The sequence below is a fragment of the Triturus cristatus genome, chromosome 4_2 (genome assembly GCF_964204655.1).
Source record: "Triturus cristatus chromosome 4_2, aTriCri1.1, whole genome shotgun sequence".
NCBI lineage: Eukaryota > Metazoa > Chordata > Amphibia > Caudata > Salamandridae > Triturus > Triturus cristatus.
In genome coordinates this window covers 158,059,922-158,083,339 of record NC_140586.1, presented here as the reverse complement: position 1 = coordinate 158,083,339, position 23,418 = coordinate 158,059,922, and the positions used below count along the sequence as shown (strand labels likewise).

At 45.0% G+C, this 23,418-nt stretch overlaps 1 protein-coding gene across 1 annotated transcript in view; it reads right to left on the bottom strand.

Moving 5' to 3' along the window:
• GLS2 (glutaminase 2) overlaps positions 1-23,418 on the bottom strand; it is a 263,334-nt gene that overhangs the window by 5,756 nt on the left and 234,160 nt on the right. Inside the window, exons 12-16 of the mRNA XM_085600886.1 lie at positions 18,786-18,962; positions 13,413-13,544; positions 11,806-11,898; positions 11,085-11,146; positions 10,419-10,495 (exon numbers count right to left, since the gene is read on the bottom strand). Coding sequence (XP_085457012.1) covers positions 10,419-10,495; positions 11,085-11,146; positions 11,806-11,898; positions 13,413-13,544; positions 18,786-18,962 — 541 coding nt within the window. The remainder of the gene's footprint in view (positions 1-10,418; positions 10,496-11,084; positions 11,147-11,805; positions 11,899-13,412; positions 13,545-18,785; positions 18,963-23,418) is intronic.

The following is a 23,418-nucleotide window of genomic DNA, read 5'->3' as shown; positions in this document are numbered from 1 at the left end:
GTAACACTTGGTGGTGGGGACAGAGAGACCACCTATGCCCAACATAAAAAAATAAAAGAGTGGGGTTGTTGCAACAATTCCATGGAACTCCTGTGGTATCACAGCAAAAAAAAAAACGCAAACGCAATCCCCCAGGGCCCTACATATTATGAAACGGTAAGGGGACGTGCGGCTCCTCTCCCCCCCGCCGATTACAGCCCCGGGGACCCAATCCCTCTTTGGTGTCCTGGGAAGCTCAGCCCTGGGCCAAATCCTTTCTGCCAGCTGGAACGTGGGAAGGGAAAACTTGTTTGCTTCCACCCGATGGGAGCTGCAAAAGTGCTCCAGCTGGGTGGGAACAAACATTTGCCTGTGCTCTTGTGCACAAGGAAGCTCGGATTGCTCCCGCCCAGTGGGAGCAAAGAACCTGCTCCTGCCTGGCAAGATCAATGCCGGCTCCTGCTGCACTCAGTATGGTTCTCTCCCCGCTGCCCTATCGGGTTAGCACATGGGCACCCACATTGGACCTCAGGGCATGGGGTACCTAGGGCTGTAAAGGCTTTGAGAGAGGGGGCTGTGCACTTCCTTCCAGTCAAAAATAATACAGCCCTGGGGTGTGGGGACCCTGGAGCCTGTGAAGGCATGGGGAGGCAGGTTGCATGTTCCCTTCTCCTTTTAATGAATTTTGGCCCCCGGGGATGGAGACTCTGGGGCTTGTAGAGGCTGAAGAAGGGGGGTGGGTGGGCACATGCCCCCCTTCCCCAACAAAGGTAAATATATATATTTTTTTTTTTATTGCCGGCTCCCACAATGGCCCCCAACACAAAATAAGGATTTGGGTGTCCTGGATGGGCACTGGGACATCCAAAAGGAAAAAAAATAATAATAAATGGGCGCCAGCATTCACTTATTTATTATTTCACTGCTCTTAGAAACATATTTCATTAGAAACATATTTTATTCAGCCTGATGGTGTTCCTAAAGTGGTAGGAGCACACCATACATTTTTTATGTTGTGGGGGGGCTGCACGGAGTTCAGTAGCCCACCCCAGCAACATAAAAAAAAAAAAAAACAGTAACTAGGCCCTGTCAAATTCCACACTGCACACGGCCGAATGCTGTGTGAGGCTGGCTGCCCACAAGGGGTTGGTTGCAGGAGCGTAGGGTTGGTGTTACGTATGGTGACAAAATAATAGTTTATGTTAATAAACCTTAGAAATGCACTGAAAAAAACAAAGGTTAAAGTGACGTTATAGTTAGGGATGGTATTAATATCTTAATTTCCATTTCTTTTAAAAACCTTAGAAATTCACTGAAAAAAACAAAGGTAAAACAGCCGTTATAGTTAGCTGATAATGTAGGTGAAACATAGTTTTACACTAGCAAAAACACTGAAATTCACCAGTTATAGTTCTCTCAAGTACCTATAACTCGTGTCCTAAAGTAACTATAACTCGCACCCTTGCCATGTACTTCTAATTATCCCACATATTACATCACTCATGACATGATCTATGACATCATTGATAACATGTCTGCAAAATCTGAAAGTGCTTCATTGATGACAAGACTGCATGGCGGGAGCACAAGTTATAGTTACTTTAGGGCACAAGTTATAGTTACTTGAGATAATTATTACTGGTGAATTTTGGTGGTTTTGTTAATTTACAACGGTATATTTTAAGTGCCATTTTCACCTAAATATATATATATATATATTTTAATATTACAGTGCAAGGTTCAATATGTTTTCACTTGTATAAAGTGTTGATTGTGAGCATAACATCAGTCTATGAAGAGATATTTTATTGAATTAGTAGAGGAGGTGTTTGTTGACCTGCACATGAGTGGCCAGGGTATCCTGAACTGGTTCACGGAGATTGGTGTTTGATGGATATGCATAGTTTTTCGTAAACATATGTCTTTGAAGTCATGTCAACACACAAAAGGTGATAGGAGGAACGGTTGCAATACGTTTAACCACCGGCAATCGCTCTGGTAGCATTCCAACCCAGTGTTCTTTTGGCCACCATGCCACCTCAGTTTGGTTCCAGCCATATACAAATCAGTCTTGACCCTTCTTCAATAGGAACAGTCCAGCCCAAACTTCCAGCCCCTGCACTGGAACACAAGCAACCCAAGACAGGTTAACCTTATTTGTGGAATGTCAGTCAGGTGTAGCTTAGTTCCAGTGTCTCAATAAGCACAGGACCTAAGTCTGGGCATACCACTGCCACTTACGGCAGTAAATCAAACACACAAAAGGAGATGGGAAGAATGCTTGCAATAAGTCTAACCACTGGCAATCTCTGAGGGTAGCATTCCAACCAGTCATTCTTTTTCCCACCATGCCACCAGTCATGTCATGTCTTATTTCCTTCTTGACCTGCCAGTCCCTTCACTCAAATCAGAGTAATAGCCTTCATAAGCCCTCATTACATATTGCATGGTATTCGCATGGTGCAAACAATGCACCCATAATTACAAAAATACCCAATTCCGTGGGATTTAGCATAACATGGTAAATGAGAGCTGGGGCTTCTATGCGGGCATGGAGGGGTGTGGCGGTGGAGAGGGAAGGGAATGGAAGGATGTGTGGGGAGAGGATATGGCCTAATGGCTAGACCGGTCGACTTAGAAGCTGGGGAACCGCGTTCGAGTCTCGGCAGGAAAGCTCAACATCCTGTGATTTTGGGCAAGTCACTTAATCTCCCTGTGCCAAAAAAATGAATATGTCCGTCTGTAACACAACTAGTTCTCCTGTGTTACCTTCAGGTAAAGTTCGTGCAAAATAAAACAAAAAAAAAAGTGTAGTGGTGGGAAAAGGAGGCCTGGAAATGAGTCCTGGTTGCTGTTGCAGTCAACGGCCAAAGCTATTTTTTTACAGCCAGTTAAAATCAGGTGCACATGGGAAAATCGGTTGTGGAAACACCAGGCCGTTAGTGATTGGAATCTTACTACATGTAGCTTTGCAGCTCACAAAGTGTAGAGATTACAGCCAAAAAGACATCATGCCTTGTTTGTTTTTGACTTGGAAGCAAGCAGCAATAGTTACTTTTGCTTGCCTTCGGTACACTTCCGCGACAAGGACATTGCCAGCAATATAAGAACTGTGCAGGAGGAAACCCTCTCCACAGAGAATTATAGGAGACAAAGGTATAAAAGGATACTAGAATTAGGGAGGGGTGGCACACACAGGGACTGGCTGCTGAAGGGACATTCTGAACAACAGCTATCTGACTCAAGACCCAACAGCTTTGTAATGTATGCAGTGAAACTAACATGTTTTGGCATAATAGAATTTAATTAGATATCATGCAAATAATAAGATGGGTGGAAGCTTGTATGCAAATTAGGTAAGAATTTGGCTGAGTAGGAATGCGTGAGGAAATATTTGGGGATTTTCTAGCAATTGTTCTGATTTTCGGAATGACTTCTGAGATTTTCATAGTTATCATTACAATGCAAATGATGTGTAGATAAATACCTGTGTAGTAAAATACCAGCTAGTGTGTATTTACTGTTCCTGGAATTCAGAGTGGGGCTGTGTATTTATTACACCCCTGCAGATGAGAGATCCTCTGATAGGGTTGTCTGACTACTACACTTCCTATCTAAAAGACCATAACTTGTTAGAGAGAGGAATGAGAGCAAGCTACCAGTTCACACATTCTCCGAAGAGGGCGTAATATTTACTCTTCCACTTGGGGCTTTGGAGATCTACTAAGTGTGCCCCCTAAATGTGGGGCACTCAACACTCCTATAACGCATAAGGGGAGGTGGGAGAATACATGTGAATCTACAGCACAACATGGTGAAACCCTTATTATAGGTAATTCATGTTTTACCATTTACAGTATGTGGTTCTGTAGAGCGCGTGCTGTGCATACACTGAAAAGTAGTACCCCACCCTCTAAAGCTATCACGTGTGAAAGTGAGGGAACTGCCTAAAGCAATGTTTCACCCATCTTCCCTTCCTGAAGAGCCTGAATTTCAGCACAATAACATATAGTAAGGCCTGTTGTGAGGAACGTTAGCAGCCTTATATATGTCTGCTAGTGGTATGTTGCCAAGGAAAACCACAGCAGCTCCCTTTTTGCGAGTAGAAAGTACGTTCTAAGCAGCATGCAATGTGCATTTAGCTTCAGCATAATGTGGTGGAATATACCTAACAATCCAACTTGGAACACCTGGCTTTGAGACTAGATGACGAAGACACAAGTGTGCACCATTAAAAACATAATAGCCCTTCCAACACCCAAAGTGTGTAGAGATCTCATCGAGGGTTTGGGGCTTAGAATAAAAAGGATTCCAAGTCAATAGAATCAGTCCTTTTGTATGGAGCAAAAACTTGGAGGACAACAGTGACCACCACCAACAAGGTCCAGACCTTCAACAACACTTGTTTGAGGAACATCCTTCAAATCTGCTGCCCAAACACCATATGCAACAACGACCTGTGGTAGCAGACTTCTCAACTCCCTGCCCATGAAGAAATCATGAAAAGACCCTGGGGCATCATCTGCAAGTCTGACACCACTAGGCAAGTCCTGACCAGGAACTCTCAAGGGAAAAGGATAAGAGGAAGGCCAAGAAATACCTGGCGATGAGACCTCAAGGCTGACTACAAGGAGATGGGGTACACTTGGAGTCAGACTGAAAGAAAAGCCCAGGACAGAGAGGGCTAGAGAGTCCTTTTTGATGGCCTATACCCCAGGAGGGCTGGTAGGCATAGGTAAGTAAGTCAAGTGATTGACGTACATGTAAAGGTGAGAGCACCTATGGTAGAAAAAAAGGATGAGCGTGTAACACTAACCTGTCCTTATGAATCTGCATAAATGGCTCTTCCATTGACAAAGCATGAAGTTCACCAACTCTATTGAGGGAAGTAATTGGCATCCAAGACCCCACTTTCTAGAAGAGCAAATGAAGAGAGCAAGAATGGAGCGGATCAAATAGTAAGGACTACATTGATATCGTTGTCGATACTGGTGATACCTTGGGAAGATATTCCCTATTTAACGTTCTTATGACTGGAAAATGAAAAATGCACGGGTGCTATTTGTTTTGAAGATATGCTGCAATTGCAGTTAAATGAACACATATAGATCTATGTGCCAAGCCATTTTTTACTAATGAAAAAGCAGAATAAATGTTGAACTATGAGCATTACAAGGTCCACGTTTAGAATGGTGAAATAACCGGCAAAGCCTTCCCAATTTGAAGCTTTTTTTATCATTGCATACCGTCCTGTGGAAATTGGAAATAACTGAATTCTATGACCTCGGATGCCAAATCGCTAGAATAAGGGTCTTGGGATTCAGATGTAGCAGTTGCTCATGATGCTGACTGAACACGCCTGGACATAAGGGAAGTCTTATGTGGATATCCAAGAGAAGGGAATACCACTGCTGACAAGCCCACATTGGAGAGATGAATGAGTGCCATTGGTCTTACTTTGTGTTCCACAATAAATACGGGATCATTGGATGTGAGGGAAAAGTGCATGCAGATGCCCCAGATCAGTCTAACCATAGTGCATTCCACAGAGACTAGAGATGAGTGTAATTTCTTTTTGCATAATTAATGGGAATTTCAGATAAATTATGTGAAACAATGTTAAATGCAAATCTGTCACTTTGCGTTTTTTTTGCGCGAAGTGCATCCTCTTTGCCATACTTGACACAAGGATGCACTTTGGACTAAAACAAAAAAGTGCCTAAAACATAAGTATCGTGAACAGGAGCCGCTTATTCCTTTGACCGCCAATAATGCCATGCAACATAATTGCGTAATTTCACAGAAATTATGTGAATTATGTAGCGTAATTTTAATTTTGCCCAGACTTGGTGGATACCTTAAGGCAAAGTACTGCATTTGCATGAGTTACAAACAGATCTATGTTGGGGGCCCTCAATGCTAAAAGTGTAGATGTACAATCTGAGAAGTGATCACCCATTTGTGCATCTTCTCATGAAGTCTGCTTAGGAGATTGGCATTCACTGTCCACTCCTGGTAACTGATCTGCCAGAAAGTGCATGTGATGCTGTAACAGCCAATTCCAAATTTCTTGAGCCATAGTGGAAAGCTGTGGTCAGAGTGCACCCCCATTACTGAATGTATTGCACGGTGGTAAGGATGTTTTGCTCAAATTTAGATCACCTTGTTGTGCAGCTCAGTCCAAAAAGGTCTGGGGGCTAGCTCCACTCTCTTCAATTCCAATACATTGATGTAGTGGAGATACTCCTAAGGGTTCACTGACTGGAAATTTGGAAGCCAGTTATCTCTGTTCCCCACTCTGCAGTGCATGCGCTCTCACTTGTGAGAGATATTGTACACAAGGGGCTTGCAGCCCGCCCATTCCTTAACAATCTTTGGCTTCATTGCCACTCTTATTTGCTGCCTTCTAACTGGCCAGCACCTACTGGCTTCACTTCCTCTTCTATCAGCTGGAGCATGGACCAAGTACGGATCGCTTCAGTTTGACTTCTGTTCTTCAGCTGATCACGCTGTGCTTGAGGTACTACTTTTATTTGGTCTTCTTCCATGTTGTCCTTGTCCTTCCTCTTGTCATTTGTAGCTATGGTTTACTATGCCACACACTGGAAATAAGCTCTTTTCTCCTTTGAAATGGATCTTTATTGTGACAACAGATGTTATCTGCTTTTATTGCGACAACAGATGTTATCTGGTTCCAAATGTATTTTCACTAATACATGAGCATGACCCCAATTGCTCAGAATCACAAGGGTGTTGTGTCATGACCTAACAAGGATTGGCAAATCCAATAGGTGTAGCATTTGTGACTAGTGGTTCTGCCATTGTCTTTTGTTCATGCTGTACAGTATATGCTTTGACGACTTTGGCAATGATTTTTTGCCATGCTCTATAGCAGCGTGGCTAAACATAATAAAAAAAGGACTTGGAGCCATCCAGCACTAATGTCCTTTAAAAGGGGATTAGCCTTGGCTGTATCATAGCTCTTTTTTAAAATTAGATTTTGTCACACTGCAAAATATCTACGCTGCTGTACCACATGCTACAAAGTATTGTCAAAGCTGATAGCTCTCAGAGGAAAAACAATTAGCTTTGACAGTGCTTGTTAAAGTGTATTTTTCTTAGTGTAGTTTGTGTGTGAGATATTATAAAGAGCCAAATTGGGCTTCTCAAACCTCCACTGCATCCCTGCATCCCTGTTTAGGGACTGTTAGTACCCCGAAAGCTCTGACGCCACATCAACTATGTATCGGGTGGGGTCCTGCAGGGCTAAAATAACCTGCTTTTCACATTCAATCGCTGGTGCATTAAACTAAGTTCACCCGTGTCACCTATGGATGTGAAAACAAACCTTGTAAAGCTAAGCCAGAGTTTTAGTTTATGCAAGAGTGCACCCTGTGTTTGTCCCTCCTCTGGAATAAAGCCATCTCACTTTTGTCCTTCCATTGCTCACTTTTAGGGAACTACTTTTTTAAATTTCCTTAACTGCACCATTAGTGAGCATATGTTTTCCAGTTGTCTCCCTTATGTTCTTCCCCTGCACGGTGTGATTCCCTCTTATCTGTGTGCTTTACGTCCCCTGCACTCCATGTTTCTCTCTCTCACCTGTGCGCTTCTCTCCCTTCTCACGTGGTCCATGCTGCTCTCTCTCATGTGCTTCTCCCTCAATCCCCTATCTTGCTCTCCTTTGTGTGCTGCTTTTTCCCCTGACTTCCCACTCCCTGTTGCTTCCTGTCACACTCCTCTTCTCTGTAACCCTCGGCAGTCTTGTTAAACATGTTTATACTTTAATTTAAAAAGTGCTTTTGGGCTGGTACTTTTTAAAATTATTTACCCATCTGAAATGGGAAAAATAAATATATGAGGCACCTGTGTCATTTTAGAAGCGCACATGCATGGTCACACATAAGCGCTTGCATAATGATGCATGAGTGTTCATTCAAAATGACATGGCTATCAGTAGCTGTTTCATCACACTTATTGTTTTCTCCCTTTGTTAATGCTGTATGGTGTACAGCATGTATAACAGGCATTGGCAGAGCCAACCGGCCTCAAAGGTGTGACCTATTAGCTTTGTCAATGCTTCTTATAATGTGATGCTTGGGATTTGCCTCGCAAGGTGACCAGTGTCTGTAACAATATAGTCAGTTGATGGGCATATGGTAAGACCTAATTTTCCCCTCTCCACTTGCCAGTATTGATTTTGAGGCTATTGCCATTGTTGAAATCTTGTTTAGTGTTAAATAGTTGTTTTGGCCTTTTTGAAGCCGAGGTTCATCTTGAGTTCTAGACTTGTTTCAGGTCAAGCCTACTTTGATGTCGAAAGGGCTTTTCGATGCCAAACCTTTTCAGTGGGTATGATAGGTGTAGACTCCGAGCATGGAAGTGGAACCTTTTTTCAAGAAGGTTTTTCAGATAAACTATGTTGCTGCTTTTAAGGCTGTTTCTTAGTACAGAATTGAGACTCCTTCTGAGACTGGTATTTGAAGGAACAATCCTTGGTTATTTGCAGGAATCAGCACTGTTGAGGGTGGCCCTGTGTAGACTGGACCTCAATGTTGACTGAGGAATCCAAAGGTGCAGTCTCGGTCCTGGTTGCAGGGTGTGGTGGCAGACTCTGCAGGGTCTTGGCACAGCATTATAGTTCCATGCATTTACTTTCTGTCCTTTTGGGGTCATCATGGTCCCTCGCTGACAGAAGTTACTGATCTTGTATTAGTCTTACCGTATCAATTTGTTGATGCATCTGGGGCAAAATATGAATTATATGTTTTTCACGACTGCCCAATAAACTAGTCATTCTAGTATGACCTTGCCCCCAGTTATTCAGCTTAGTCAGGTCCTGGATAATGCTGGATAGTATGCTCAATGCTGTGGCCGGAGTTCTTAGAGTTCCTAGTCCTCCAGAGTTGCAAATCCTTCTGATATGCAGCTATTTGTCCTACACTCGATAAGAGGTCCAAATTACATGGTGAAAAAACACTATGAGGTGGATTCTGTGCCCTAGCGCAGTGTGTGTTTTGGGTGAGGTGTCACGAGTCACCTGACAACCGAAAACACTTCTTTGAAGGACAACGAGTTCTATTATTTCATACCCAAACTAGATGGTAGGAGTGAGCTACAGCAGCACATGCAGCAAACAAGTTATTTTATCATTGCAAAAAATAATCTCAATATGCTGCTCAAATGTGGGTTTTCATTGATTCTTGTTACTGTTCTTCTTCCGGCCTGTAGCAGTGCTCTGACCTACCTCTATACTTGTTTTTTACTTAGGCAGAGCCCACTGGCTCCAGGAAGAGCAAGCAGACTGTCTTGGACTGACCACAGCAACATCATACTGGGGGTAGCTCTGTCTCTTCAAGACAAACTCTTCACTGGCACTGAGCGCATAGGGCATAATGCCTCCCAGCTCTCTCCCAGATTAAAGGATAGGGGGGTGCATGAATCACCTTACACAGCACCGATGTAAATCCTGGTGTACTGCAGCACTTCAAGGTTCATGGTTGGGGCAGGACAGTGGTCTAGTTCAATCAGGGTAGATGTTTCAAAATTGTGTGGCAAACAGAGGGCAGTGACTGCTTGACGGGCTTTTCTTTGAAACTAGTTCACTGAAACTGGTCTATGGAAGAGCTAAATTTTATTCCAGCTGTGAGCAAAATAACAGAAAACAGCTTCATTCTCCAAGAGTGTAGAAAAAGTTGTACCTACTTCTCAATCAAACTGCCACCAACTGGCACACACCCACAGTCCACCAAGGAGATGACGCTAATTATAAAAGGAGAAACACTTTGGTTGGCGGGGTTAATGTCTGATGTGTGGCACGTCAAAATTGATACCTGGGTAATCTCTGCTCTAAAGAACATTTGGTGAAAACACTGCAAAGAAAATGTTTGTTCATGGTGAGGAGCGGCAACCCACAGCAGTGGGGCTCTACTTATTCAATCTTATTATCCACAATACCTGGCTCTCAGGCAAAACTAGTTGAAACCCTCCAATTCCTATTCTAGCTTAATAATGTTCACACCTTTATATTTGGTTGCCAGGAATTTCTGGTCCTAGGCTTTACTTTACCACATCTCAGACTGCGTCTTGTGTGTTTGCAGCACTTCCTCTCCTGATATATCTCTGCCATGCTCCCCTTTCTGTGTCCATCACTCCTGGTGGGGACTCACTCCTTTCAACTCCTTTCCACCCCGGCACACCTCAATATGCTTTCCGATGTCACCCCATCTCATACACTCCTTATGCCAGATAGCCCAAGTCATTCCCTCTGATCTGCCCATGTTGTCCATCTTAGATGCACCTCATAAAAGACACCATGCTTATTCAACTACTTTCTTCGAAACAACTTAGTTTCTGCTACACTGCCCCTTTGCTACAATTTCCTGTCAGGATGCAGGGCGATTTTCATAGCGAAAGTCATGGTTTACAATGTTTGGTACCTTCAGCAGCTGCCACATGCAAGGCTGTGCGAGAATCATAGTCTTTCTGCTCCATATCCATTGCAGAGAGTGCAAATCTGGCAGGAACAGAGAAAGAAAACAATCACATTTGTTACAACCTCAAAAAAGAACAAAAATAAAACAAAAATTGAAAGGGTGTTTATTGGCCAAGTGAAAGTCAGTGCAATACCCAACAGGCATATATATGTCTCTGAAGGGCTGTTAGAGGTAGTGCCGAATCGATTATTGGCAGGCACAAACATGACCTTTGACTGACTCAGCACAGTACCGCTACACAAATCATAGGCCCAGAATTGTTTGCAAATGTCCCTGTTGGTTACCCTACCTCTGAAAATAGACAGTACACTCATGGTAACCGGATACTATTCTCACACCTAAAATACAAACTTGCCAAACTTGTTTTCTGATAACAGTGTAGAAACATTTTTCCAACTTTTTCAGAGAAAAATATGTGGTGATTAATTCAATGTAATGAAAAAACAGCATCTGAGTCTGATGGTTCACAAAGTAAGGAAGAAAGGGAGTGTGTGAGAGAGAGAGAAAGATATTCTGTATTCCTTTCCTTTTGGAATGAAGGGATATCCTGGCTTTGCGGCTTCTCTTGTTCACATCTTACCTCCTGAGGGCAGACAGGTCCCCACTTACCTCCTTAGGGCAGACAGGTCCCCACTATAGGCAGCAAAAAGCAGATTCACCACAGTCTTGTTCTGAAAAAAACAAAATAATTCTGCTGTCAACTGTGCTAAAGTCTTCTCCGTGCCCAATAATATTTGAAGGCAAAACAGTATTCAACCTTTGCAAGAATTACACTGCTGCCACAACACAAGCTCACAAACTATGAGAGCACAATGGGGCTACTGAGCGAGCCTGTAATCCTTTTCAAATCTCTATATCAGGTCAAAGAACGGGCAGGGGTGCAAAAGATAAACAAAAGGGAAAAGGATTGTTAGAGCCCCAATGTTCCACAAGAAGGAGCCCAACACAGCTTGTTCTCAATAGAGAGGGACTGCTGTTAGGGTGTGTAAGGACTACAGGGGGTAAGGCAAGGACCTAGATCATTTAAGTTCCAAAACATTAAAGGGGCTTAGCCAGGTGGTGACTGCATTAGATATCACAGAGTTCCACCATGTCTTAGAGATCGCAGAGTTTCTAAAGGATGGAAAAATACAGATGCATTCCTAGTCCACAAACACTACAGGAACAAAGTGGCAGGCCTACACAGGCCACTCACCTTTACTCAGGGAGTAAACCGGACACGTGTGCACTGGCTTCTTAGAGTCTCAGGCAGGTCAGAAACCTTTCCAAACTCCACAATACACCGGTCCACCACTGACATCACCTTGTTTAACAGCTCTCCCATACGTACCCTAACATCGCCTTCCTCCCGGCGAGGGTCCAGCTTCCAGGGACAGTGCCGCAAGTTGTCATAGTTATGAAAGTTGAAAAGAGAAACGAGTTCCTGAAGGAAAGTGCAAGCAAGAGTCAAGACAAACAGCTTGTGTCCAGGTTACAGTGCACGTTTATATTTGTGCTAAGGATTGCAAGTGCACAGAAAGAAATATGAAAAGCTAGCACATGCACCAGATAAGAGGCATACTGGCTTATTGTATATCCTAACAATGTCATAACACAAAAAATAGTAACAGATACGTACAACTTTACCCAAGATTCCAGTGATAATGCCCTACTGATATCACCAGTAACATGGAAGAAGGCTATGATTTACTGTTGTTGCGGCCTGATCTGAAGAGGGCTTCTAACAGTAAACATACTTCTTTTCATTTAAATACATCACCAGCAACAATGAGCGTTTGGAATGCAGCAAATATACCCTTGGTTTTAAATCAAAATATACGTCAACCCGCTTATACTTTACTCACAATGAAAAATTACCCTTTTTGCTCCATGATAAACATTTTACTGCCAACATCCGAATAATGTCAATTAAATAATTCCTGCATTAAAACCCTACCTGAAGCCCTGTTAGCATTAAAAAAACTCATTTGATATAAGTGTGGATGCCTAGGTGCTTCAACAAACACCTACATATTATATGCGTGCAAGTGATATATTGTGTAAAACGTTAACATAGAGGGGCATATTTATCAAGCAGTTGTGTCGCCCTTGCACCACGCAATGGGGCGCAAGGGCGACAAAACTACTTAGTAAGATTTATCAAGCCAGGCAAGGCAACCTTTTGTGGCCCTGCATGGCTTGATAAATCTAGAGTAACGCAATGCAGTGCAAATCACTGCGTCGCGTTACTCTGCCCCAGGGAGGCGTTACATGGATGGAGTGTGGGAGTTCCCACACATCCACCCATGAATTTTGCCGCATTCCAGATTTTCCAACACTGGTAAACCTGGAAATGAGTCAAAATGCTACGCCTCCCCAGGTGAGGTGTAACCAGGAGAAATATCTTTATTTCTCATTGTTTTTTCCTCTTTCTATGTGTGCATGCCTCAAAGGATTGTTTTTGTGCAGGAAGGTGTCCCTTCCTGCACAAAAACATTCCTGCTTACAACGCAGGCACCCTTGCACCATGGTGCAAGGGTGCCTACGCTAGCGCTAGGCAGCACATAGGGAAAAGAAAGTAATGTGCCGTATAATGTTAAATAGGGCGCATTCTTGCCCTTTCCTATCATGCAGTGCCGCAAGGTGGCTTGCTGCGCTGCATGATTATTTTTAAACATGCCCCTATGTTTGTTTATATTTGTGAGTGCCCAAGCTGTATTATGTGAGTATGTGTGTAAACATAAGGAACTAAATGAATGTGAACCAGAAGGAACTGCACAAGCATGTCTTTTATTGTATGTAGGTGGGCATACCTTTCTACACATGTGTATACGCATCTTGCCTTAAATGAAGTAATTTGAACATGCATATGTAAATCCGTGCAGCACGCTTAGACATTAGTACTAGTGTATAATTTGATAATGAGAATATTTACATGCATGTGACATCTGCACACACCTGGCTGAACTTGATTCCTCTCAAACTGTTGCCAACTTTATCAACGGGTGGGGACCAGCAGAAGACCCCCATCACGTTAGGCACCACCAAAAGCACAGCCCCAGAGACGCCCGACTTGGCTGGCAGACCGACCTGAAAGGCAAAGTGATGTCATCAGGCACTGTTAGTGCAGGGTGTGTATCTCTGTGGTGCCATCAGGCACTGTTAGTGCACGGTCTGTATCTCTGTGGTGGCATCAGGCACTGTTAGTGCAGGGTGTGTATCTCTGTGGTGCCATCAGGCACTGTTAGTACAGGGTCTGTGTCTGTGGTGCCATCAGGCACTGTTAGTGCACGGTCTGTATCTCTGTGGTGGCATCAGGCACTGTTGGTGCAAGGTCTGTATCTCTGTGGTGCCATCAGGCAGTTAGTGCAGGGTCTGTATCTCTGTGGTGCCATCAGGCACTGTTAGTGCAAGGTCTGTATCTCTGTGGTGCCACCAGGCACTGTTAGTGCAGGGTCTGTATCTGTGGTGCCATCAGGCACTGTTAGTGCAAGGTCTGTATCTCTGTGGTGCCACCAGGCACTGTTAGTGCAGGGTCCGTATCTGTGTTGCCATCAGGCACCGTTAGTGCAGGGTCTGCATCTCTGTGGTGCCATCAGGCATGGTTAGTGCAGGGTCTGTATCTGTGGTGCCATCAGGCATGGTTAGTGCAGGGTCTGTATCTGTGATGCCATCAGACACTGTTAGTGCAGGGTCTGTATCTCTGTGGTGCCACCAGGCAGTTAGTGCAGGGTCTGTATCTCTGTGGTGCCATCAGGCACTGTTAGTGCAAGGTCTGTATCTCTGTGGTGCCATCAGGCACTGTTAGTGCAGGGTCTGTATCTGTGGTGTCATCAGACACTGTTAGTGCAGGGTCTGTATCTCTGTGGTGCCATCAGGCATTGTTAGTGCAGGGTTTGTATCCGTGGTGCCACCAGGCACTGTTAGTGCAGGGTATATATCTCTGTGGTGCCATCAGGCATTGTTAGTGCAGTGTCTGTATGTCTATGCAAGGATACAAATGTGTGCATATGTGAACAGTGTGCTCTCATGCCATTTGCTCTCTCACCCTGGGAGACTTTGTGAGTCTCTGGAGGAATTCGCCAGCCGAGGACTGTTTCTGTTGTCCTGTGGATGGGGAATCCAGAGCATATCTCCAGCCACAGTAGGGGGTACCTACTAATACTCACCCAACTTCAAGGAGTTTGACTGCTGACGAGAGTTTAGTGAAAGGCACATACCTTGATATTTGCACGTCTGGAAGAGGAGCCTACCGACCTACTTCAGGTGTAACTGTTTAGCTTCCAAAAACTGTAATCATTCTTGTCCCCATGAGTGTGTGTTGTGTTTACATGGGTGTACAAGGAGTCCAAGTGAGTTATCAATGGTGACCTCTGGGAAGGCATGTGGCATATGGCAAAGGACTGTGGCTCCCTGCACACCGCTGAGTTACTTTGACTGCTCTGTCCATGGTGCAGCCTTAGGGGATTCATCACAGAGACCCCATTTCCAAATGATCTCAGTCTGGATTTCTGACTGCAGTATACATTCAACCCAGGGAGGCGGCAGGAAGCTATGGTAGGTTCAAAATAAATGGAAGGGCACAGCCCTGCTGGACAATCTGAGACCTCATCTGTGGGATGTTATGGATTGCCACTCTGGGAGAAAATGTCAGATCTTGCCTCTCACGGGGTGGCTGTGCTCTGCTAAGGGCAAAGCAAATTGGCTCGGGGCAGGGTCTGACTGGGACAAACAAATCAGCCCAGGCACCAACATAGAAGTGCCCCCTTTAGCAGAACAGATAGCTAAAAAAGTGGGCCACTTTGGAAATCAGATCAGTAACTTGTCAAGACACGATGCATGGATATTTTGCATAGTTTGGGAGACTGTATGCAATTGTGTTTGCTGTAGGCAAAGTTTGTGGCAAAATCAGGGACATCAATAGTAAAAAGCGGTCCACATACTGATTTGCAAAACTAGCCCATTGGTCTCTGCCTGATTGCCCTACAGACCAATCCGATCCTTGCTTGGGGGCTGATGTTGTAGGGGAGGGAATTGGGAAGATTGTTGACCCTGGTAACCTTGATGTTGCCTGCCTGATTCCCATTGCTGGTCATGAAAGCACTGGAATATGGTATCAGCCAAACCTCTGGAGTAGCCTCAGAATTACCAAAACAATTGTGAAAACTGTCTGGCAGGGGTCAAAAAGTTCAAACAATGCACAGTGGTCCAATTTTCCTTAAAGTGCTCAAGGACAGAATCAGCTTTTTCACCAATGGGTGTGATCTATGTAAATGCATTTCCATAATGCATTCCTGCGCTTCTCCAGAAGAGCCTGATGATCGCATCTACCCATGGCATTGGAGAACCACACTAGTGGCAAATGCTTGCTCCAGAGAATGGTAATGTCCAGATCAGCCCAAATCATATATTTGGCTGCGTTCTTACCATCCCGAATGGTTTGAGCCAAGAAGGTCCTAAACTCTTCTAGAAATGCCGGCAAGATCTTGCTGGCCATGTTCCAGAGTACATGCATATAATGGCCTAATTGCGTTGACTGACCTCATGGCTAGTATGACCAAAGAGAACAGTAATTCCCAAACCACTCAATCCTTTTCGACTTCCTGTACAGCGGGGTCAAGGGGAAAGAATTAGGATTCACCTTGTTAGTGGAAGCTTGGACAACCAAACTCTCAGGAGTAGGATACTGCATATGAAAATCAAGGTTGCTAGGCGCTGCTCTGTGGCACCTGACCACCCGCCTGATCTCCAGTGGGCAAGAGCTAGGCTTAGACCTAGTGGCCATAAAAGTGTCAATTACAGCTTCTCTGAATTGGAGCAAGGGCTCCAAGGAAGAAGCCCCAGGTTGCAGAACGTCTGTAAGGGTGTTTGTCTTACCGTCAACAGAAGGTAGTTTTAGGCCCAGAACTTCCGTAGCACGTCTGATTATTGCAGCAAAGGAAACACTCTCTTCTGTTGGCAGCCCATTTAAGTGAAACGAGCACTGTATCAGAGGAGATTTCAAGCCCATTGTCCTCCTGTAAATCCATGTATAAACTGTCATCTTCGTAACGTGGGGGTAAACCACTGTCATCTCCAAGTGGTGCAAACTGGTCAGAATCAAAAAAAATCTGCTGGACCCTTCTGAGGACAGCTCTGTGGTAGTGTGAGGGCATTGTCTGAATCAGGCTCTACGGGACCTGGGAGTGCTGAAGTGGAGTAAGAGCATTACCTAGATGGGGGTCGAAATGAAGTACATTTGGGGTTGACACCAGAGTCAGCAGCAAATGCCCCTTCTGCACTGCTGACATCAAGGAAAGAGGGGAAAGCGCATGTCTTGGAGCTGGAATGGAAGTCAACACAGGAGCTGGTGCAGAACCTGAGGTAGGATCCTGGGGGTCAGACGGCACAGAGGAAAGAACTGCCAGCTGCAACCCACCTAGAAGCCGCTGCAGATTCTTGAAGACCTAAGCTGCACCAGTGTGAGCTGGAAGAGTTCCAAAAATATGCAGCATGGCCTTCTTAAAGACCTGTTGCAGCATCACTGATGGCCTAAGGAACTCAGGGCACATTGGGGTCACTGTAGTATCAGCTCCTCGTACGGGTATCGGGAGAGAGATCTAGTGGCACATTAACGCCGTTGCAACTTACAGGATGACTTTGACTGCGAAGAAGACCAGTCTCTGGATCGGCCTCAAGAGACGAAACAGGTTAGAGCCTTTGATTAGGAGCTGGACTTCGATGTGGTATGTGACTTTTTCGATGTTCGGCAACTTACAACTGTGTTTCATAGTTCCAGAACATTCATTAAATAGCTTGGAGACGTGTTCCTGAGCCCAAACACCACAGGCACACCTCAGGTGGGTCCATCACTGACTCTGTTTTCAACAGTCTTAGAATGGTTGCAACCCTATAATTTTAGGTGGTGGCATCATTCCTTTGCACACTGGAATTGAAGAACAAAAATGGAGGAAAAAGGGAACAGAGCTCCGGATCTTCATTCGAAGGGGTAGCAAGAAGGGAACCGTGCCCAAATTCATCTATGTTCCATCACTTCCAGGGGGGAACGAAGTCCATGCAGATCCGCACAATGTCGTCTAGCAGCATGCGGAGCACTGCAATGAAATCTTCCTGATCCAGTCTTGCGCCTGTGGAATATTCTAAAGGTGAGGAATCTGTGGTTAGAAATATCCATCACAACAGGTTGATCCATGGTTGCCCCAGGTGCCAGGAGGCCCCTGGCTCATGAACAGCCATTCACTAGAAATGAGTCCCTGAAGTTGGTACCCTCAAGAGGCTACAGTGGTTACAGTCCAATTTCAACGCGCGTAGTTCCCTGGTGAATTTTTGAATTCTATGGACTAGTTGGGGCAGTAACTGGTCTCATGTTGTACTGTGGTGATAATAAGAGGCCTGTTAAACGCAGACTTCGTTTTTGGCTTTGGACCAGTTTATTGGCACACCAAAACTATAATTATCATGTGGGTGATGAATCATTATTTTGTTTGGGTTTAGAGTTTCTGCGTTTTTAAAACATTATTGTTACTGTTCCTAGATTCATGTACTCCAACCTGCTAATCCATACCTCCCTCCACACGGACAACTGGGTAACTACATACATTTTCTAAGTAAAGATGCGGCTGGGCACTGACTTTTTATGTGATCACTGACCGTATCACATTGTATCCAAGTCCCAACCCTACTACTTTGCCCCTGAATAAGGCTCTTCTGCTCACCCACACTACTCTTGGAAAGTCAAGTGAGTTAGTTGGTTATCCAATTGAATGGCAGTGGTACTTGAGACCCTGGGCACCAGTGGCGAATGACAGTAGCTACCACAAATGCCACCCAGTAACCAGCGACACTGGTATGCACTTCAGTGTCTGTGTAGTTTCTCTTTAGCCACCAGGTGTTTCAATGCCAGGAGGGAGCAAGCACTTGTAGTACAATAAAGCCTGTTCAACAGGCAGCAGCAAAGATATACAGTACCTGTGCTTCGCTTACTACTCCCCGAGCTGCCTAAATTGAGCAAGACTATTTTTGCGCTTGCATCACCCCTACTGTACTTCTGCAGGTGGGAGAATGGGTTCAGGATGAGGCTTCCATCAGAAATTGGTGCACTCTGTGCTGGCTGGCTGGCATGCCTCAAGCGACCTGGCAGAATGCCACTCTCTCACCCCTCATCACTGTGGACGAGCTAGGCAGACAGACAGGTATATATATATATATATATGCATATTTGTATTTCACACACCACAAACAGGTACCTCAGGGTGCTTAATATGAGGTGTTATTACTTTCAGCACTTTCAAAGACAAAGCTCCCCATAGACTTACATGACATGCAACTTACGTGGAAGGCAAACTGTCCCGAGAAGTCGTACATGCCGCAGGCATGCATGAGGCTTAGGGTGTTGCGGACTGCCTCAGCGCTTAGCACTCGCTCCCCGGTGATGGGACAGATCCCACCATTGGCCAGCGTGGCTGCCATGACGCTTCCAGATTCACATGTCACTTCGATGGAGCAGAGCTGGATAGCAAGAAGGACAGAGGAGACAATATGCACAGGCATAAAATGTATAAATCTTTTAATATAGTCTTTGCTTTCTGTCAGAGAGACGTAGTAATGAGTGCTGCACTTGCTATCCCCAACCCTGCCAGCTCCATCTTACTTGGTAAGCTCCAAGTCCCCTTATGAATGGTGGCACACAGGACACAGAGCCAGTTCCACAGTTAAATCTTTGTAGAAATACAGCATTATGAAGAATTATGTTTTACCTGCAATAATAATTCTCCACAAGGATCTCACCACCAGATTCCTTTATTTAGAATAACTCACAGCTGTCATGCCAGACTACAGAACACTTGCAAAAATTAGCAAATACATTTTAAGCTGTAAACGCAACACACAAATTCTGTCTATTGTTAAAAATGCAATGTCTACCAAGCACAACTTTCTTGAAGCAATCAAAATGAAGGTATGTTGCCAGCAGTACCCAAGAAGAAGGAAGTTTTGGGAAAGATCCTTGCTGAAAGAGTTTAACAATAACAATATAAGTGAGGAGAACAGTTTTACCGCTATTAAAACCACAGTGAATGTCACAGATTGTAAAGTAAATTACAGCGGCTCCGATTACGACATGGGCTCATAAATGTGAAGTTACACATTATTATGCGTCGTCCACTAACCAAAAGACTTTTGTGAACTGTACCAAACACTTACAAGGGGCTTAGAGTAAGCCCATTGATTACCACTGGTTGGATTTCTTGTGACTGTCATTTACTTGCTTCTTATTCAATGAATTTCCTTCCTATTCTAGTGTGTACCCCACCTATGGACTCGTTACCATCCTTTTGATTTGATGTATTGTGTCCTTCCACTGCTCAAATTCAGGGAACTACTTTTTTCTTCTTCTTTAAGCCCTCCATGAGAGTGCACGTGTTTTTTTATGCTCTCTCCCTTATCTGCTACTTCCCCCAACTCAAATGCCAACCCCGCTACTCTGCTTGGCTCCCTCATTCCTTCTACAACTCCAACTCATCCACTGTTTTTCTTACCCAGGCTTTAAAAAAACCCAATGTATTTGATTCCCACAACCCTTTATGTCAAGCTCCTCTGTTTCTCTCCCACTAACTCCTCTTTGCTCCCTCATGTTCACTTGTTCTTCCCCATCCACTCCCCCGTCCACTCCTTGGTGCTTGCTCACCCTTCCGGGCCCAAAATGCTTTCAATTTTTTTGGGTGTGGCCGAAAACTGCAATATGCTGCCAGGGCCAGACTGGGAACAAAAAACAGCCCTAGTAAAAATGTTCAAACCAGCTTTGATTTCTTTCTTCTCTTTCTCTCTCTCTCTCTCTGAAGTCCCCTGCCCTCATGCCTGCTGTAATTGCTTGGGGAAGCTGGAGAAAGGGACAAAGCCGCCAGCAGCAGCCCCCGCTTTTCACAAGCATTGGTAATGCATTGGTTTCACCTATGTAATGAATAAAGAACTGTTTTCATCAATCATCATCCATCAGAAGGAAAGCGCTCCCTGACAAATAACATGGTAGTGGAGAGGATGTGACGCAGTGGCCAGAGCTGGGGATCCTGGTTCGAGTCTCAGCGGCTTCGCGCAACATCCTGTGCTGCTGTCCACCGGAATAACCCCTCGAAAGTCTCCCAGCAAGCCATACCCGCATTTAGTTCAAATCCCTGTATCCTGCATGATTCCATGGATGACATCTCCATTGTTGGCCCCATAACTTCTTCTCAAAATGCCCCTAAACCGCCACCTTTGAAACGCAAGCAAAATAAAGGCAAAACAAAGAGTTAAAGGTAAGATTGCTAAGCATAGCGCCAAAGCTGTCACCTTATCCATTAACTCAGCTCCCACTGCCGCCCCAGACACTGAAGTCAATCACGTTTCACAGGACAGCTGTAAACCTTCCTTTGATAATGTGGAACTTATACTGAAGGAAATTCAGCAAGCAGTATTCACACAATCTAACCTTTTAAATGATAAAGTGCAAACTCTGTGTGATTTTCAACGCAACTCACAACAACCTCACTCCAATCCATCCCCCCCCCAACCCAGTGCCTATAGCCAATGCATCAAGTACATCGCCGGTCCCTCATGCTACTAGCCACCCTGTGCCCAAATGTCCATACCAACCACAAGCACATTTCAATCACGGCAACACCGCTGAAGGTGTGACCTGGCTTACTGAGACCTGGCTCTCTTCACGCTCAGAGCCGGACATCGTTAGAACCCTGCCTCCCGGCTACTCAATCCAAAGGATAGATAGAAAGACACGTATGGGTGGCGGCATTGCCATTGTTTACAGAAATGACATGATCTGCCACCTACTCAGCAGCCCAATATTAGATTGCGAGAATGTCCAGTTTTCCATTGAATTTACCCCCTCACTCACACTTTCAGGTCTTCTTATATACCGACCTCCTGGGGCGCCGGGCCACTTTTGCAAATCCCTGCTGGAAACAGCCATTGATCTCGCAAATACCAATGTCAACTTTACTCTCCTGGGAGATTTTAATCTGCACTTTGACGACCCTTCGACCCTGGTCTCTACTGACCTTGCCCAAGACCTTGCGTCCTACCAACTTCAGCAGAAGGTCTTTCAGTCCTCCCATATTAAAGGACACCCCCCCTACCCCATTTTTTCCAGCCTGGAAGATCTAAAAGGAAAACCCCCCATTCCCCTCCCTTGGTCGGACCATTTCTTAGTCCCCTTCTTTTGGTCCCCCGCTATTACAGGTTCACACACTCAGCTGTCCCGAACTCTTAACCGTCACTGGTTCAAACTCCCCTTTGAAGAATGGGCCCATGAACTCGGAAAGACCTTACCCACCCCAGACTCCAACCCCGTGACCGCCTATAATCGCTTCACTTCCTGGATTGAAGGCACACTCAACCTGTTGCTCCCAAAAAAAATAATCCAGAAAAAAGCTGGATCTAATAAATCAGCATGGTTCACCCCTGAATTATGCCTTCTCAAACAACAATGTAAAAAGCTGGAGAGGCTATGGAAAAAAGACTTCTCCCACAATAAGAAATCAGAATATGGAGCAACTCTACGAACATACAAAGCGGAAATTAAAAAAGCCCAAGCCTTATACTTTGAGGAAAAGATCTTCCTTGCAGCCAACTCTCCCAGGGAAATTTTCCCGGATTGCAAAAATGATACTAAAAGTCCCTAACCCACCGATGATTCCTGACCTTTCCGGACGCCGGTGTAACGACCTTGCACAATTATTTTCTTCCATAGTACAAAATATCCTTAAGCTCTTTCCGTGAAAGATAATGTTTTTATAACCAACATCATTCACTCCAGTCGAGCCGAGAACGTTCCCCTCCTGGAGACTTTTACCCCCCTGACTCAGGAATTTCTCCTACCTAGTCTAGCCTCTGTGAAAAGTGGATCGCCACTCGACCCCGCACAACTTAACATTTTGAAAATGGCAGTTTCCACAGTTGCCCCCTCCATCCTCAGCGTGATCAATGCCTCCTTCACCCCGGGTTTGGTCCCCCCGAGTGGAAGAGAGCCATGGTCAAAGCACTAATAAAGAAACCTCATCTGGACCCCAATGACCTAGGCAATTACCGGCTTATTTTGCTCCTCCCTGGAGTGAGCAAAATCGCAGAAAAACATTAATGATACACTTTCTGCGTTCCTCGAGTCCCACGATTTGCTCCACCCATCACAAACAGGCTTCCGTCCTCGTCAAGGAACCGAAACCGCTCTGTTAGCGGTAGTGGAGGAATCAAGAAAGATACTCGACTCAGGAAGCTCATCCACTATTATCCTCCTTGACCTGAGAGCAGCCCTTGACACGGTGAACCATCAAATTCTGGTTCATCGTCTCAGGAATGCAGGAGTGTCAGGCCAAGCTCTCTCATGGCTCCAATCCTTCCTGGAAGGAAGGTGTTTTCAGGTGTTTGAAGATGACATCAACTCAGATCCCTTACCCTTGCAGTGTGGAGTCCCCCAGGGCTCCTCCCTGAGCCCAACTCTTTTTAACGTTTATATGGCTCCTCTGGCAGACATCGTCGCCCCTTTCGGGATCCACATAGTGTTTTATGCTGATGACACACAGCTGGTCATAGCACTGAATCAAGCTGACCAGTCGCCCACTGACCTCCACTCCTGTTTGGAGGAAGTGGCTATGTGGATGAGTCTTTCCCATCTTAAACTCAATGGCGACAAAACCGAGCTGATGATGCTTGGTAACCACTCAAGTGTCAACCTTAATGCCCTCTGGCCAGCCTGTATGGGTATGGCCCCGGTCCCAAAACCTGAAATAAAAAGCTTAGGCATCTGGCTAGACCAAGACCTCTCGTTCAAAACCCAAGCCAGGAAGATGGTCGCCTCATTCTATGGTCTGCTTAAAATGATCCGTAAAGTACTCCCCTTACTCCCATTTACAGCAAAAAAGCTACTGATACAGGCTCTGATCCTATCCAGGATAGATTTAGGCAACGCCCTTTA